The sequence below is a fragment of the Parasteatoda tepidariorum genome, chromosome 5, assembly GCF_043381705.1.
Source record: "Parasteatoda tepidariorum isolate YZ-2023 chromosome 5, CAS_Ptep_4.0, whole genome shotgun sequence".
Lineage (NCBI taxonomy): Eukaryota > Metazoa > Arthropoda > Arachnida > Araneae > Theridiidae > Parasteatoda > Parasteatoda tepidariorum.
The window spans coordinates 23,452,268-23,469,971 of NC_092208.1; the positions used below are offsets into that span (position 1 = coordinate 23,452,268).

Below are 17,704 nucleotides of genomic sequence, written 5' to 3' on the forward strand. Positions count from 1 at the left end.
AATATCCTATCTGTAACTCCAAACTGCTCTACCGTAGCGCTTCAAAACCAGCGCCAATCGATTCCTCGTGGCCAAAAACCCCAGACCCCCAAGTTTACCGGAGTTTATTAATTCTAGGGCGATTTTCGACTTGGCAACCATTCCTCGTATTATAGTATAAGATTTAGGCCCTGTTTGGAATTATCAGATTGTCCCGATATTTTACCGCCACTTTACAACCGATATCGGTCCTGTAAAAAATTATGAGACTCATCTAATATTTTATGTTAATCACTCAGCTTCTCTAGGCACTATATTGGTCCTTTATAAATCAGTATTGGTGCTATATAATGTGAGAAATATCACTCAATCCCAGTGTAACTTTCAGACACTGAATCTGGCAACGCCGAGACTCATCTGATCAGTCTGTTTACAAACACCGCGTCGTTCAGACGCTCATGTCATTCATTCGTAATTTCCATTTTATTCTTATTTACATCAATTAAATATTTTCAGTTGAAACCTGTTTCCTACGTATCATTGCTCAAATTAAGCTCTCGCTAACAGGTCACGGGCCCAGAAGTGGAAATATTAATCAACTAAAATGAACATTTAAGAACGAATTCGGAAATCGAAAGTGTTGGAAATAACAGAACAGGTCAGTTTCTTTTTCATCATTTGTTCACTGAAATCACTTCTGACATCGAAAAATGGCTGAAACAAAAGCAATTAAAGAATTGCAGCAACAAATTGAAGATTTACAGACTCAATTAAATGTTCGAAGAACACCCGTTTCTACGTCAAGTGGGGGACTTCCAGAATCGAAACATCTTGATGGCTCGAACTATTCCGATTGGAAATTTCTAATGAAAAATTTCTTATTTGATGCTGGACTCTGGGGATGTATTGAACCGATAAGAAATGAAGAAATTGTTCCAGAATTAGATAGAAGAGCACTGGCAAAAATAAATTTATCGATTAAACCGATAGCGTCAGCCGAAACCAAGAAAGCGAAGACAGCTAAGGAAGCCTGGACGTCATTGCAGAATACCTATGAAGATAAAGGGGTAATTAGAAGAATTGGACTGTATTCATCGCTATTTCGAACAAAATATGAAGATTGTTCATCGATGTCAACGTATATTGACAACATAACGAACATCTCGGAACAACTCGAAAGTATCGGAAAGCCACTAGATTGTGAAACTGTTGGTGGAATAATACTTGGAGGACTACCAGAAAAGTTCAGACCACTCATTCTAGGCGCAAATCAAGCCATTACAGTTGATTTTGTCAAAAATTTGCTATTACAAGAAAATGTGAAAGATTTGCGTTCTACATCGACAAATTATTCTGAAAGTGCATTTTATGGAAAATCCCGGAAATTTGCTCATAAACCGAAGAATAAAGCCACTAAAAAAACCAAGATGCTACAATTGCAATGAATATGGACATTATAGTCATTCCTGTCCAAAACCAAAGAAACAGAACACACGAAAGAAAGTTGAAAAGAGAGAAAATACAGCTGGCTTTTTCACATCTGTAGAATCCAACTCTACAGATAACCAGCCTGCAGACTGGTATCTGGATTCTGGTTGTAATGCTCATATGACACCGAGAGGGGACTGGATACAAAATTTAAAACCTGGTGGAAACAGGAAAATTGACATAGCCAATGGCAACGTGGTTCCAGCAATAGGTATTGGAACAGTGGATATTACATTAAAAATCAGTACTATCACAGCTAGTGATGTTATACATGCTCCGGAACTCACCACTAACCTGCTCTCCATTTCTCAAATCGCCAAAAAGGGTAAGTCAATAATTTTTGACTCTGAAGGATGTAAGATATTGGATTCCAAAATTATAATTCCAAATAAAAATGTAGTTGCTACTGCATCAGAAAATAATGGACTGTATGTGTTAGACACTGCTAAATTTTCTGCATCAACTGCCATACTAAACTCTCAAAACATCTGGCACCGTAGACTTGCTCACTTAAATAGAAGAGATATGAACATTTTAATTAATAAAATGTCCACTGGAATAATAAATCTGACTAATAAATCTGACACCTGTATTACATGCATCAAAGGAAAACTTTCAAGAACACCTTTTCCTAAAGAATCTAAAACCAAAACTAACTGCATTCTAGAACTTGTGCATTCAGATCTGTGTGGCCCAATGCAAACATTGTCTATTGGAGGAGAGCGTTATTTTCTAACATTTACCGATGATTTTTCAAGAAAATCTTTTGTTTATTTCCTCAAAAGTAAAGATCAAGTAAAAGAAACTTTTGTGAACTTTAAAGCTCTTGTTGGGACTCAAACCAACAGGAAAATAAAAACCTTAAGATCTGACAATGGAGGTGAATATGTCAACACTGATCTTAAGAACTGCCTAAATCTTTGTGGCATCAGACATCAAACAAATGTGGCAAGATCTCCAGAACAAAATGGGACGTCAGAATGCTTGAACAGAACTTTAGTTGAGAAAGCTCGTACTATGCTAATTGATTCAGGACTCTCAACTGAACTATGGGCTGAAGCTGTTTACATAGCCAACTACTTAAGAATAGATCACCCACAAAAGCATTGAAAAACATGACACCTGAAGAGGCCTGGTCAGGAAAGAAACCAAACCTCTCCCACCTAAAAGTCTTTGGATGCAAAGTCATGGTACATATCCCTGATGTGAACAGAAAAAAGTTTGATCCAAAAGCCAAAGAAGGCATCTTTGTTGGATACAGTGAAGAAACAAAAGGATACCGTATTTTTAATCCTACAAAGAAAGTTTTCATTAGTCGAGATGTTATATTCCTTGAAAATGACTTTTTAAATAAAGCAGATGACTCAACGTCAACAGAATCCCAAACTGCAGATATGACTGAAATCGAAAACATTTCCACTGCAACCACAACAGAGGAACCAGACACCACAGACCACTCTTCAGACAGTGAAGATGGAGATCCCTATAATCAAGACACAGATAGATACCCGAAGAGAGCTACGGCACCTAATAGAAAAATCTTTAACGATGACTTCATTGTGTATCAAGCAAATCTCTGTAGAGCTCAGGATCCAGAAACTTACGAAGATGCTATGCAATATGATGAAGCTCAGAAATGGAAAGCTGCCCTGGAAGAAGAGATCGAAGCTCACAAACTAAATGGTACATGGGAATTTTGTGATTTTCCACCTGGTAGAAAAGCCATTAAGAGTAGATGGACATTCAAAACAAAATTCAAACCAAATGGCGAAACAGAAAGACATAAGGTACGCCTAGTAGCTAAAGGATGCTCTCAAAAATATGGAATAGACTATGAGGAAACCTTCTCACCTACAGTCAGAAACAGTTCTATCCGTTTTCTCATTGCTCAAGCAGCCAACTTGGATCTGGATTTAGATCAAATGGATGTTGTAGCAGCATTCCTACACCCAAAACTGGAAGAAGAAATTTACATGGAACTCCCTGACCTCCCTGAATATTTTCCTCACAGATACTGTAAACTGAACAAATCCATATATGGATAAAACAAGCAAGTAGAACTTGGTACATGGAACTAGCTGAAACCTTCAAAGACATAGGACTTTTCAGATCGAAAACTGATCCTTGCATCTTTGTTTCAAACAAGAAAGAAAAAACTTTAATAGTTGCCGTCTATGTAGACGACTTGCTGATTCTGTCGAATGATCGTAAGCAAAAAGAGAACCTCAAGGGGAAGTTAAAACAACACTTTAAAATGAAAGATCTCGGAGAAGCCAACCACATTCTTGGAATGACCATCACAAGAGACCGTACAGAAGGAATCATCAGTTTAGACCAAAGCACCTATATCAGAAACATGCTCAAAAGATTTAACATGCAAGATTGCAAAGAAACAGCAACACCTTTCCCAACTGATCAAGTACTATCCAAAGAAATGTCTCCGAAGGACGAAAAAGAAAGGCAAGAGATAGGACAGATACCATATAGAGAAGCAGTCGGAAGCCTAATATATGCAGCTCAAGGAACACGTCCAGACATTGCATTTGCAGTGGGGGTAGTTAGTAGATATGCCAACAACCCAGGAAAACCTCATTGGATGGCTGTCAAAAGAATTTTTAGATACCTAAAAGGTACATTATCGAAAAGGCTAACTTTCCGGAAAAATGGACAACTACAAGGTTACACTGACTCGGACTGGGCCAACGACAAAGATGACAGAAAATCAACCACAGGTTTTGTCTTCTGCGAATCAAGTTGTGCCATAATTTGGAACTCCAATAAGCAACAAACAGTCGCCTTATCAACAGCAGAGGCTGAATACATGGCAATTTCTGCAGCATCACAAGAATTACTGTGGATTAAACAACTCAAAGAGGAACTGTTCAACCAAAAGATGGATGCAATAAAATTACACTGTGACAATCAAAGTGCTATAAAGATCAGTACCAACCCCATTCTATCATCTAGAGTGAAGCACATAGACATTCGTCACCATTTCATAAGAGAAAAAGTCGAACTTGGACTGATCCAGTTGTGTTACATTGATTCGAAATCAAATGCTGCTGATGTACTCACCAAACCGATGACTAGTGAACAACTTAAAAAATTCAGTATTGTATTGGGACTTTCGTGAAGTGGGGGTGTGAGAAATATCACACAATCCCAGTGTAACTTTCAGACACTGAATCTGGCAACGCCGAGACTCATCTGATCAGTCTGTTTACAAACACCGCGTCGTTCAGACGCTCACGTCATTCATTCGTAATTTCCATTTTATTCTTATTTACATCAATTAAATATTTTCAGTTGATACCTGTTTCCTACGTATCATTGCTCAAATTAAGCTCTCGCTAACATATAAGACCAATATTAAGAAATCTAAACATCACAATAATGGTCCCTCGGTGCATGTTAATATGACGGACAGATATAATAAACCTTAGAGCAGCTGTTCCCAAATGGTGCTTCGGGGAACCCTAGGGTTCTGTGGAATGCTTGAAAATGTAACTAGAGTTAGTACTTCTGTTAACCAGTGATGAGTTTTAAAACCCCTGATTGCATTTAGTAGATCCACCCTATAATTCCTATTTTCTTTAATTTTACGGTTTTTCTTATGAAATTATTTCTAGTAAAGTGTCAGTAAAAAAGAAATAGCATTTTTTGAAGGAAAATGTAATGTTTCTAATAACAGTGTATATACAAATCATAAAAATAAAAACAAGCATTTATAAAATGTTCCATTAGTATTTCCTCTGTCACGCTTTTCAAATCAAAATAACTCAATTCTTAAGATATTTTTCTTTAAGGAAATATTTTTCCATTAAAACCATTTTCAAAGTTTATAGCAGTTCTCTTAAGCTTTTATTTCGAAATATGCAATATCTCAGCTAATTTTAATCATTTTCTGCTTATGTATATACAGAAGAAACACATTCATAATTAGACTAGATTTGCACTAGGACTGCAAAAATTTCGCTGCCTGACATAAAACTTAATTTAAAATTGCTAATAATAAAACGATGAAAACTCTTCATTCCTCTAATTATATGTTTTAAATAAAGACATACAGGTTGTTACATTCACAATTACTTTAAATTTTATTTATAAAGTTAGGGTTTTTCAGAAAGAAGGTTGATTATTTAGGGTTCGGTAACGGAAAAAAATTGGGAACCTCTGTGTCAACTATCCAAATCTACTATACCTACTAACACTTTGAATTAAGTGTTGCAAGAGAGCACAAGGGTGTGCTTGGCTAAGAGGAAATTACAGAAAAGCATCGTGGTGACGTCAGAGCACTTAAGAGAGTCCGTGGCAGAAATATGCAGAAAAATACAGTTAAATATATATTCATAATTTATGTTAGTCTTATATACTGACAGAAATCCGGGTTTTCTTCGTTAATTAAGGAACCAAGGCATTAGATTTTTTAGCTAATTAGAATGTAACAATAAAAACAGCTTAAGACTATTATGTTCAGTTGTTATAAGGAAAAATTTTAAATTTCACTCTATGCATATTATATATGTATTAGAATTAAAAACAGTAAATGAGATTTAAAAAAGACTGATAAATCATATTTTAACAATTTAAATTCAAGTTTTAAATCTACTTACGATTTGTAACATTGTTAAATACTTTTTCCACCATAAATATTTTTGAACATGAGGACCAATGGCTGCCAATCCATAATATAGATACATCAACACATGAATCACGCAGTTAATGTTAGAGCCAAGAATGTAACTAAAATCTGAAAATTAAAAAATACTATATTGCAAATTCCATCCAAAATAATGACAGTAGTTACCATTACTATTATTTCGACCCACAGTTATTGCCTGTCTTGGAAAAAAAAGATTTATTTGCATGATACGTTAGAACGATACAAGTACGCTATAACGAATGATACAAGTACTAGTACACATGCGCAATAAAATGCTATATATTTTAACCAATAACACCTTTACTTCAAAGGAGGAGACCAAAGAATACCTGGATCAGATTTTCGCAAGCCAAGAACAGATATTTAAGTGCGCAAAAAAAATTTAAAATAAAATATAATAATATTATTATTAATAATATAATGTAATTATCAATATAATTATAATATAATTATACACCGAAGAGCCATTACATTATGACCACCCTGCTAATAACATGTAGGACCATCTTTAGCCCTCAAAACTGCTAGCACTAGCTGTGCCATTGATTCCACAAGGTGCTGATAGGTAGTCTGAGGTATCTGGTACCAAGCGCTCACCAACTGGTCCTGCAATTCCCTCACATTGCGCGTGGGTAACGTGGCAGCACGGATTTGGTTTTCCAAGTAGGACCACAAATGCTCTATTGGATTAAGGTCAGGTGAATTTGGGGGCCAAGACAGGACTTGAAAGTCACTGGAATGTTCCTCGACGATTCGACCCTTATGACATGATGCATTATCCTGTTGGTAAACACCATCCCCCGCAGGAAAAACTGTTGTCATGAATGGGTGAACCTGGTCTGCAACTATGTTCAAGCAGCTTACAGACGTCAGGGATTGTTCTACGAGGATTATAGGTCCTAATGTGCTCCATTGTTCCTGGGCGAGAAACCATGAAAACCTGGGCGAGCTCATTGTTATAGATGGAGGGTGGTCATAATATAATGGCTCTTCGGTGAATAATAATATAGTTATTAATATGATTAATATGAAATCATACTACTGCTAGACAAATGGCAAAATCTACTGGACAAAAATGGGTAATATATAATTCAATAAAATATTTACTATATCATGTAATTACTCACTTCATTAGGGAAAAAATTTCCGAACACCCCAATACCTTTTAATGATCCAAAACAATGCATTTTTGAAGCAGCATTTCAAATATCAAGAGCTACTGATGTCTTTTTTACGTTTTATTAAAAAGGAGAAAGCTATGCATTTTAATTATAACTATATTTAGTAGAATTTTCATATTCAGAACAGGAGGTGCTGAATAGAGGACAGAAACTTTACCAAACAACTCTCTGAAATAACCGTTAGGATTTTGCAACTATTAAAACAAGTATATACACTTTTTTTGCTGCATTTTATTACAGACCATTTAAACTAAAATATTTCACAAACCACTTCCTTTAATTTTGTAGTCAGAAAAGTTATTTTATAAACATTATTGTTTTGTACTTTTCTCAGTAAGAAGATACTTTTGCTGGCAAAATTTTTAAATATTTAATTAAATTTGATGAAAGAATATAATTTTCTCAAGAAGAAAGCAAAAAACAGTGTATTTCCTTTTTCTTCCATTTTTCACAGCATTGCCTATGTGATAAGCTGTTATATAATACGTGATATAATTATGATGCATGTTACATGATAGGCAAAATAAATTGATTCCCATATTTATTTCCATGGAAAATTATAACTCTTCGATTTTTTTCGATTTCGATTATTTGCAAAAAAATGGATACTCAAATTTCGCGAAGCTTTTTTCACTTTTGACGAAACCGTGTCCTGGTATATGCTCCGAGCAAACCTTTCGTCCAAGTGACAAATCATCATTTCTTCGAGGAAGCGAGTTTCTTCAATGGTAAAGAAATTTTTCGACATTTTATTACTCTCTCCAAAAAACAACTTGTAGTGCCTAATGTATCTAACTTTTCTGATAATTACTACATCGTGGGCATGCTCAACGATAAATGTCACGTTAACTACACAAGAAAGACAGATAGAACAGAGAGATAAATTTCACCGGATCAAGACCAATTCCTCGACTACCATACAACCCGGTCGGCTTTTTTCGTCACTTTGTTTTCAATCGTCTAGTCTTTATCCTAGTTTCGTTATTGTAGTGCTTTGAGGGAGATTACTAACTAGAACTCGTCATTCTAGTTAGTACTAACTTGAACTTCGTCATTCCAGTTAGTAATCTCCCACAAAGCACTACAATGAGATTTCGAGTTGAGGAAGCATTTTTGTCATATATTTGAGAGTTTCGTTACAAATAGCGCAATTTCGGGAGGAAATGATTCTCTGAATTGACGAAATATAGTTCAAGGATTGCTGATCCGTCAAAATTGAGAGTTTTATTTCAGAGAGTGAAATAACCTCATTATTTTTGAATGATTCTCATTACACCCAGTTAACACTACTTTTTATTTTCGCTTTAAGAAAAAATAAATATAAAAAATTCATCTTACTGGGTAATTCAAGTTGGAAGATATAAAATGGGAATATAACTATGCCGGTGTGGTGAATCAGATGTAGATGAGTAATTTGCGAATGTTTCTTTCTAAGGGCGAAAAATATCTGAAAAATAAATGCGTTTCAGTAAAGACATTCGATTATCAGAACAATTCATCTAAATGAAAAACGAAATTTTCGATTTGATTTGCAGCTTTTGTCAAAAAATATATGAGTTTTATTTTGGTATTATAGCGAATGACACAAAACCCATTCTCTGGGAATAACCCCAGTCAAAGGGGAAATAGGAATTAGGTGTGCATAAGTTAAGATTTTAAAAAATCAAATACGTGAATTTCCATTTTTTTTCTTTCTTGTTCTAACGTTTATTTCTCTAAGCGTCTCCATTTAAGTAAATTCAACCCCATTTTCCTTTAGCGATTACAGCGCCATCTGTAAACTGAAATGTAAAGACCTTCAAGTCAAATTTCTTAAAGATCCAAATCGGAAAGAAAAAATGGGTGTTCCCGGTTAAGTTGCCTCCTATCCCACCACCAGAAGTTGAGATTTGAGAAAGATCGAGTTCTAAACACAGAGTAAGTATATAAATATTTCAGATATGAAATATTTCATTTTTTAAGAAATATTTGCTAATTTTAAATCTGTCAATAAGAATGCGATTTAAATTGCGTGTTAATAAAATGTCTTATCATTTATTTAATATTTAAGCGTTCATCAGTATCACTGCACTTCTGTCTTTTACTTATGGAACTTATTTTGTCATTTACTTATATTCGTTATTATCTTATTTATTTCGTTATTTACTTATTTTCGTTGTTTTTAAAATTATGAAGCTTCAAACAGTATGAGGTTTCTACAGCATATAATTTCAAGCTTCCATTTTTACTGATGTAAACCTTCAATCACCCTAAATTTCTTGTATTTTTGTTTATTTAATTAAATTTTTTTATTTAATTATTTTTCCCCATAAATTGATCACTGTAAAAGAAAAATATCTTCTTTAAAAGTTTCGATAAATAATAGTTATAAAAAATTGCTAAAAAAAAGTGATATATGTAGAAAATATAATTTACTTACAGTATCAAACCATTCCATAAACTTCATTAAGGCGTTATACCAAATTATATTGAAGCCTTTCTGTTAAGAAAAAAATATTAAAAAGTTTATTATTGGTGGAAGTAAACCGGTTATATAGAAATATTAATAATAATTATAAAATAAAGTATTATAGAAACAAAGTTTAATCATTTATCAAAATTTTTTTTCTGTTAAATATCAGTTTTATGAAATCATACAGATACAGAGAGGTCATAAAAATACTACCTTTATGCATGGACCTCTAGCTACCAATATTCCAGACACTTCAAAGAACAATTTTATTTCATTATTCTGGGTATTTTTCAGTTATTTTATTTCTGAGGCATGCAATCGAAATTGTGATAATTTTTAAAAAGTTTTCTGGTAACGGTTACAAATTTAACTTTTTTGTTATATCGCAGCACTTACTTTTACTCATACAAGCATAATTCTCTCAATAAAATGCTTAAAATATTTTTTTTCTTCGAATGGCAGGCACTGAACTTTATTCGTTTCGCCTTAGAAGATGCCATAGGTGTTACTCATTTCGCGTTACCCAGTGGGCACCTGTGAACCAAAGTCACGGAGGCGAGTAACATTGCCCACGCCACACTGCCACAAACCCGTTCATAGGGTGGGCCACATTCACTCATCACACGCAACAGAGAACAACACAAGAGAGAAACATCCATGCTCAGAGCGGGATTCAAGCCCGCTGCCATGGGCTTCGCAGTCAGGAAGACTAACCGCTCGGCCAACTGGCCGGCACTTAAAATATAGTTTTAATTCAACTAGTGTCAAAAAGGGCTACGCTGAGGAAAAGAAAGAAGTATGTAAGAAACGAATGACTGTGGTCCCTTCCCGTTATAGGTTAGAGTGCGCTTTGTAGAAGTGAATAAAAAACAGGTCCAAAAAATATTTCACTCATCTCTGCTTAGAATCGCCATTTTGCTTTGTGGTTGGTGAGTATTCTGCAATAATGTAGTGGCAGCTCGCAAATTATTTTTGTAGCTGTAACATGTGCATTTACTGCCCTTCAGATTATTATTATTTTTTTTTATGTATACTGCTTGTTGTACAGAAGAACCCCGGTTTTACGGTGTCCGTTTTGTACGTTATTTCGCTTTCTACGTCCTTTTCTGCTAGTTCTTGAAAATTACTTATACTCATGATTTATATTTACCAGGATTTTACGTTACCCTTTATCAGAAAATCCCGTACGTTTTTCTAAGCGATCAAAATCATTTTTTTTTCTTCAAAGCTTGCATAATGCTTTTTCTGAAGTTTATTTATCTTCTACTTCGTCTTCTTTTTTTTAAAAAAATGAAACAGACTTGTTTATTAGCTGCTTCTCTGACACTCTTTCTATTTTATCTTCTAGTCCTCCGTCTGGGAAAAGGCTTTCTCGGTGGGTATGGTTGCTTTCCCCGATATTCAAAATCAGAACGATGGTGGGATGGATCAAACGCGAGAAGAGTGTTTAAAGGAAGTATTGGAGTGTAAATTGTAAAATTTGGGAGTGGAATTTTTTTCCATTAAATTTCAATCTTTTTAATCTTCGAATTATCCAAATATGTAAAGAACGTTACAGCAAACAATTGGTTTGGTAATTGTTTCTTTTTCGTGATTCCAGTGATCTACAAGACGCTTCTAAAGCAAAAATAAATGTTCTGGAAGCTCTGAATTTGATTTCTATTGCATTGGGTAGTGTCACCTAAAATGTATTACAAATGTGCATAATAAAGCTTCTCGGGGTTAACTGCTTCTCGGTATCCAAGAGGGAACATTGGCGCTTTGGTAAAAAATTGCATGTCAGAAGATCTTCTTAAGTTGATGACGCGCATATCGACTGCAACCATACCCACCGAGAAATAAGGCCGTTGAGATCACCAAGGTCTTTAAGTGACGTCACATACAGTGGTGCATAGCTGACAAGCGACAAGCCGCCAGTTTCAGATGTTTGTCATTCATTGAACAATAAACACTGAACATTGAAATTTCATAAATATTTATACTTAAAAACAAAAAAACTCCGCGGCAATAAATGATATTAATAAAAAGGAATTCAATTAATTGTTTGCCATCCATTTGAATTTTTGGACGTTATAATTTTAGATGAATATTAATGATACTGTTGTTCATGCTTTATATGGTATGAATCTTTCTAATTTAGATAAATTGTTTTTGCGTATCTTATGATGATGTCTTAAATATTTTTTTACTACCTTATAATTGGTTATTAGATTTTGTAATTTATTTTAATGCGTTACATTAACCAAATATTATCAAAAGTGCTGAAACAAATAAATATATAAAATTTTTGATTTCTATTGTTAATTAGAAAATATTAAGAAGAATATTAGAAAAAATTAATTAATATTCAATGTAGTTCGTTCATATTAATAAATTTCCTCAATGTTATATTTCTATAAAATTATCTAATCAATATTTCCTAATTCCTAATTAATTCCTAATTTCCTAAAATTATCTAATCAATATTCCATTTTTAAAAAAGTAAATAAATAAATTTAGATTTTTGCAATCTTACAATAAAGTCTCAAATTAGAAGTGCTGTAGCCGACCTGGTTGCCGAGTGGTTAGCGTGCCTGTCTGCGGAGTCGCTGGTCGCGGGTTCGAATCCTGCTCAGGGCATGGATGCTTCCTTCTCTCTGTGTTCTATGTCCTTTCTCCTTTTCGAGTAATTGTGTGAATGTGACACGCCCTATAAACAGGTTTGTGGTTGTGGGACGTGGGCGACGCTGCTCCACCGCCGTGGCTTCGCGACAGGTGCCCACTGAGTAACGAGAAGAGAGTAGCAGTTCTGGCATTTCTGTGGCCAATGGGACTACCCCCAAATTCCCACCATTAGAAGAAAAAAAATGTGCTGTTCTTATTTTATTCCCATTTTTAAGTTTATTTTATAAGTCTGGAAGAGTTTATCTAAACAAGCTTTAAAACAATAGCTTATACATATGTACACATTATTCATTCAAATGTATCTTACATAAAATGTATCAACTACTGAGGTGTATCTTATTGAGTAAAGGGAAAAATGATTTTATTAAATGCTTTTATATTTTTTTCCATCTTAATTTTTTTTAAATTATGCTTTAAAGAAAATTGTAGACAACTTCAAATACAGTTCATAAAAAATATTCAATATTTTCTTGTCTTTTACCGTGCGTAATTCTTTTAATTATTGAACAATTTTTGCTCAGAATATTATACTAATAATTTTCTAGAGAAATTTCTATTTGTGATATTTCCTTAACAAATTTTGTGAGAAACATTGTCATCAATAAATTTATATGTTAGAAAAAGCTGATGAAAATACTTTACTTTTTATAATAGTTAACAAAAAATGAAAGAAGCTATGCTTATTTTTGAAAATAATAATTACTATTTTAAAGTTTTACAATCTTAATGATCGAAATACTTTTCTAAACTATTTATAATTTATTTACTATCATTACTTTATAATTACTATTATTTAAGTACTTAGCTAAATAATTTTGTTCTATTTTTATATTATATGCATTGTTTATTTATAAATAATTGCAGTGTTTATGTTTATAATATTTCCATTTGGAATTTAATTGTATATCATGTGATTCTGAAAGAAATCTTTAGAACCTATTTTAAAGTAACATTTTTATAAATCTGCCAATAAAATTATAATTTCTTTATTTGCCTCTTTTCTGCCATGATATAACATATTTTTATTTGTCTCGCATTCGTTTCCATATTAAAATATATCATTTCTAATTTTGAAACATATGATTAAATCCAACATTTGATTACATATTAGAAAATAATAAATAATACACTTAAATGAGGTTCATTCTTTTGATATTAGAAATATTTATGAATCATGATGTAAAATTAAAAGAAAAAATTTCTTATTAAATCTTTTTCTATTATGAAATACATATAATATTACTTCATGAAAAGCACCAAACAGTCCTTCATGTTCATTTTATTGAGCTATAACGTGATAAATACCATTGATTTATTCTAATAAAAAACTAAAAATTCACCACTTAAAAATACTTAATTGCTATTTAATTAGCTAAAGCAAAAATAGTTTACGTCCATCAAAAATTTAAGCTATTTACTATAGTTTTCTCTTAATACAAATCTGAATACCACGTTCACTTATGGTTTGCTAACACTTCCGAGGATGACGTCACAAACCTACTGAGAGATCTTGACTCTCGGTGGCTATGCTGCAACACACATCCTATTATTTTTCAATTCCGTCAATATCTGATTTAATGTTTGCTCCCGTTAATAGTGATAAAAACGATGAAGACGAGCAAAAAATATCGGAGGATATACCCACAACTGATCAAGAGATTGAAAGCAAGTAAACTTTGACACATTTTCGAATATATACCATAACGTAAATTTGCAAAAAATTGTTGTTGACATATGCCTGTTTTAGGCAGAGGGGGTGCGATTGTTCTTGTTTTCCAGTGGCGCCATCTATGGCCAAGAATTCGATTTCTGCCACACCAGATGTCACACCCACTTATAGGGCGGACCCATTCATACATCCATTCATTCATCTACAGATCGTAATTTTGACCAGAATCAGAGAACGATCGAACAATCCAGTATCCCCAGAGGTATTGATTTGTTATGGGAATATGGAGGACTTTTGCGACTCGACAGATTTAACGTGCATCTGTCACTTAACTACACGGGAAGTCTTAAGGGTGGATGAGGTGTTAGATCCTTGTCAATAAAGGTGTTCATGCGTATTGCAAATCTTTTTGTAAAAAATCCTTTGTTCTTCTTTCATTTTGTTCTCCTTAAGTCCACTTCAAAATTTACTTTCGTGAACCAAAAAAAAAGTAATCCACAGTGTAAAATAACATTTCCTTTACTTATCATGAAAAATGTGAAGGAGACAACTATCTTGGAAAATTGGACTTGTAGATTGATACTATCATATTGGTACTACATACAACAGCAAAGAAAAAACTTTTTGCTTTATATTCGATGCACCTATTTGTATTATCGGTAGCAGGAGACCTGAGTAAATCAGAACCTGTCATTGTTCTATTTATTTTTGAACTATAACCGATAACCTATTTGTACTGATTTTTTTATACAAAATTTATGTTATTTTTATTTCAAGAATAATAATATAAAGTTTGAGAATTTAAAAATTATGAACAAAAAGAAATGTAAACAATTAATTATTGCCATTAATATCCAAGTCAAAATTCATGCGAGTAGCAGCAACAAAAAATGCTAGTTTCTGCAACGTATTGCTTAGTCTGCTGGATTTTTATGCTATAATAAGCTTCATAATGCTAACTAGCATCAAGTGCTATACAGCTAGCTTAAATAGCAATTACATGATAAGTTGTATACAAGCATCTCATGCTTATTTGTTGATTAAGCTTCGTCCAAAGCATGGAAAGGTAGACATCTGAAGGAGCTATAATGTGCTTTTTTATGCTTGCTTGCCAGCTTAATCTGCTATGTAGGCAGCTACGGCAGAAATGACATGACATGCTAAACAAGCCTTACAACTAAAATGCCGTTCGGATGAATAAGAGTAAACTATGAGTTTATCTTATCTTACTATGATAGCTATTATCTCTTAAACTATGAGTTTATTTAAAAATATTTACTTATTTTTTCTAGTGGTTTCGTTTACTTTCTATTTTTTTTAAAAAATATTTCGTAAAAAGCTGTTTCCATGACAGTTATCGTATTTATCTATAACAATGGTTTTCATCAATGAAATTTCATATTTTCGATAGTGAGCTTTATTAAAAATGTTCTGTACAACATAAGCTAATATTTTATACAAAACCAATAAGCTGATTAGCACAATGGTACTTTTGGAGGACAATTTAATAATTCACAACTTTAATTAATTCATATTGTGCACTTAATCACTGATTTAATTAGCTTTGTATTGGATATCAAAACATCATTTATTAAGAGTTTATCATTTTTTAAGAGTTTTTTTTTCTACCAAAAAAAATGAACTTAAACTGATAAAAATTTATTTAAGGTAAAGGAATACGCAGACCTAATACAGCACATAAAATATTTTAGAGCAAAAAAATATATTTAAAAAAAAAAAGAATTTATCATAACGGCTTTGGAAGAACTGAGAGACTGAGTAGATGAAGTAAATGTATATTTACGTTAAAAATATAAAATCAGTCTACACAGTCATTTGACATGTTTAATTATGATGTAAAAACGCATGCAAATAGCCTTTTTATGGGAATAAACATTTTATGTTTTGATAATGAGATGAACTAAATAAAGCTTACTGTTACATAGCTATTTTTAACCTCCTGTGGAGCATTCCTCACAGTACATCGAACATTCCAATTTTCATATAAGTGACAAAACATCTGAAAAAAAGTTTACATATAATGAATACATTATATAAATGGTGTTCTCAAATTCTACTCTAACTGTTTAGTTTCTTAAGAACATTTTAATGATGAGATGAGTTAAAATTGCTCACGTAAAATGAACCGGAAATTCTCGGGAGTGTTCCTTTAGTACTAAGAAAAACATTTTATATTCGTAAACAGTAATAATTACTCACTAATAGTCGCAACAATAAATACCTTTAGCATTTACTAGCTGATAAGGTAAAAGAAATCGTACATTTACAAATAAATGCTCTTAAATAACTCTACATAATAACTTATATTAATTAGCATTATAGAATCATTCACAAAACGTTATTGATTAACATAATAGTATCATTCACAAAGCGATATTGATTAACATTAAAGAATCATTCACAAAAATATATTAATTAACATTGTAGAATCATTCACAAATCAGAAAAGTATAAATGGTTACAATTTAAAACAATTTCGTGGTCCTTCCCGGTGACTTTACATTGTTAGATTCAGCGAAATACATTTTTAGAACTTCATCTCATCAAAATAACTACACTCAATATTGGCACCAAAAATGATGAAAAAAAATCGCAGACATTTTTTGACAGTCAAAACTTATCAGAATTGAGAAATCCAGGTTCAATATATAATTTTTTTTTATTTCAATTTTAATTCAGATTAAAATAATTAATAACAAATTATTTTTTTATAATTATTGTTAATTTTTTTATTAAACGTTTATAGGAAACATACCATATTAAGTTTTTAACTGAGACTAAATTTGCCCACTGTCGGTAAGTCCAGTGCGCTAACGGTTGTGTTGTTACTGAAGAGAAACGACACGCAAACAGCTTTTTTTAAAAGCATACATTTTTCATTCTAATTTGAAATCACTGAACTTTTAGAATTCAACTAATAAAACTAAGTTCTCCTTTTTTTTAATAAATTGATCCAAAATGGATTCGTTATATCAGGTTTTAGTCTTATTTCACCGCTGTTTACTTTAAACACTGGAAAAACATTCTTCGACTGTTTAAATATTTTTATGTGAATAGAGTTATCTCAAGTTCCTTCTATCCTATTATATAAAACACTAATGCGAATATAAGAAACGATGAAATTTCTTTTTCGAGTTGGAAACAACGAACTGAAAATTGAAATATAAAATTATATTCGGGTCTTTTACAAGAGAAATGTAAGCCTAATTCTGTTTCGGGTGGCCATTAAAAAAACTGCCGAACTGTTAATGACTCCATTGATAATTTATAAAATATGGCATTTACTCTATACATACGCAGTAACTATTATACTACGAGGGTTGCTATTTATATTTCTGGCCTTGGCAAGAGTAAGTGTTGCTAGGCGACCGCTGACAATTTTAATCGAAAGTTTGATATTTTTAAATATAAATTCAGCAGACGATTTACCATTATAGCTTCATTTGTGTTGTTGACAGTAAATTGAAAAGTTCTTCTCTTTCAAAAAATGGAATTGAATCGTGAACATTTTCGTGCCATTATTTTTCATAACTTTCGACGTGGATTGTCAAGACAAGAGTGCTTCGATGAACTTAATTCTTTATTCA

The 17,704-nt window shown here is 32.6% G+C and overlaps 1 protein-coding gene across 1 annotated transcript in view; it reads right to left on the bottom strand.

Moving 5' to 3' along the window:
- Window positions 1-6,044: 6,044 nt before the first annotated feature.
- The window catches only part of LOC107450928 (very long chain fatty acid elongase 7-like), a 14,154-nt gene continuing 2,494 nt past the window's right edge, over window positions 6,045-17,704 (bottom strand). Inside the window, exons 2-5 of the mRNA XM_043056766.2 lie at window positions 16,033-16,116; window positions 9,731-9,790; window positions 8,650-8,758; window positions 6,045-6,217 (exon numbers count right to left, since the gene is read on the bottom strand). Coding sequence (XP_042912700.1) covers window positions 6,060-6,217; window positions 8,650-8,758; window positions 9,731-9,790; window positions 16,033-16,116 — 411 coding nt within the window. The 3' untranslated portion in view covers window positions 6,045-6,059. The remainder of the gene's footprint in view (window positions 6,218-8,649; window positions 8,759-9,730; window positions 9,791-16,032; window positions 16,117-17,704) is intronic.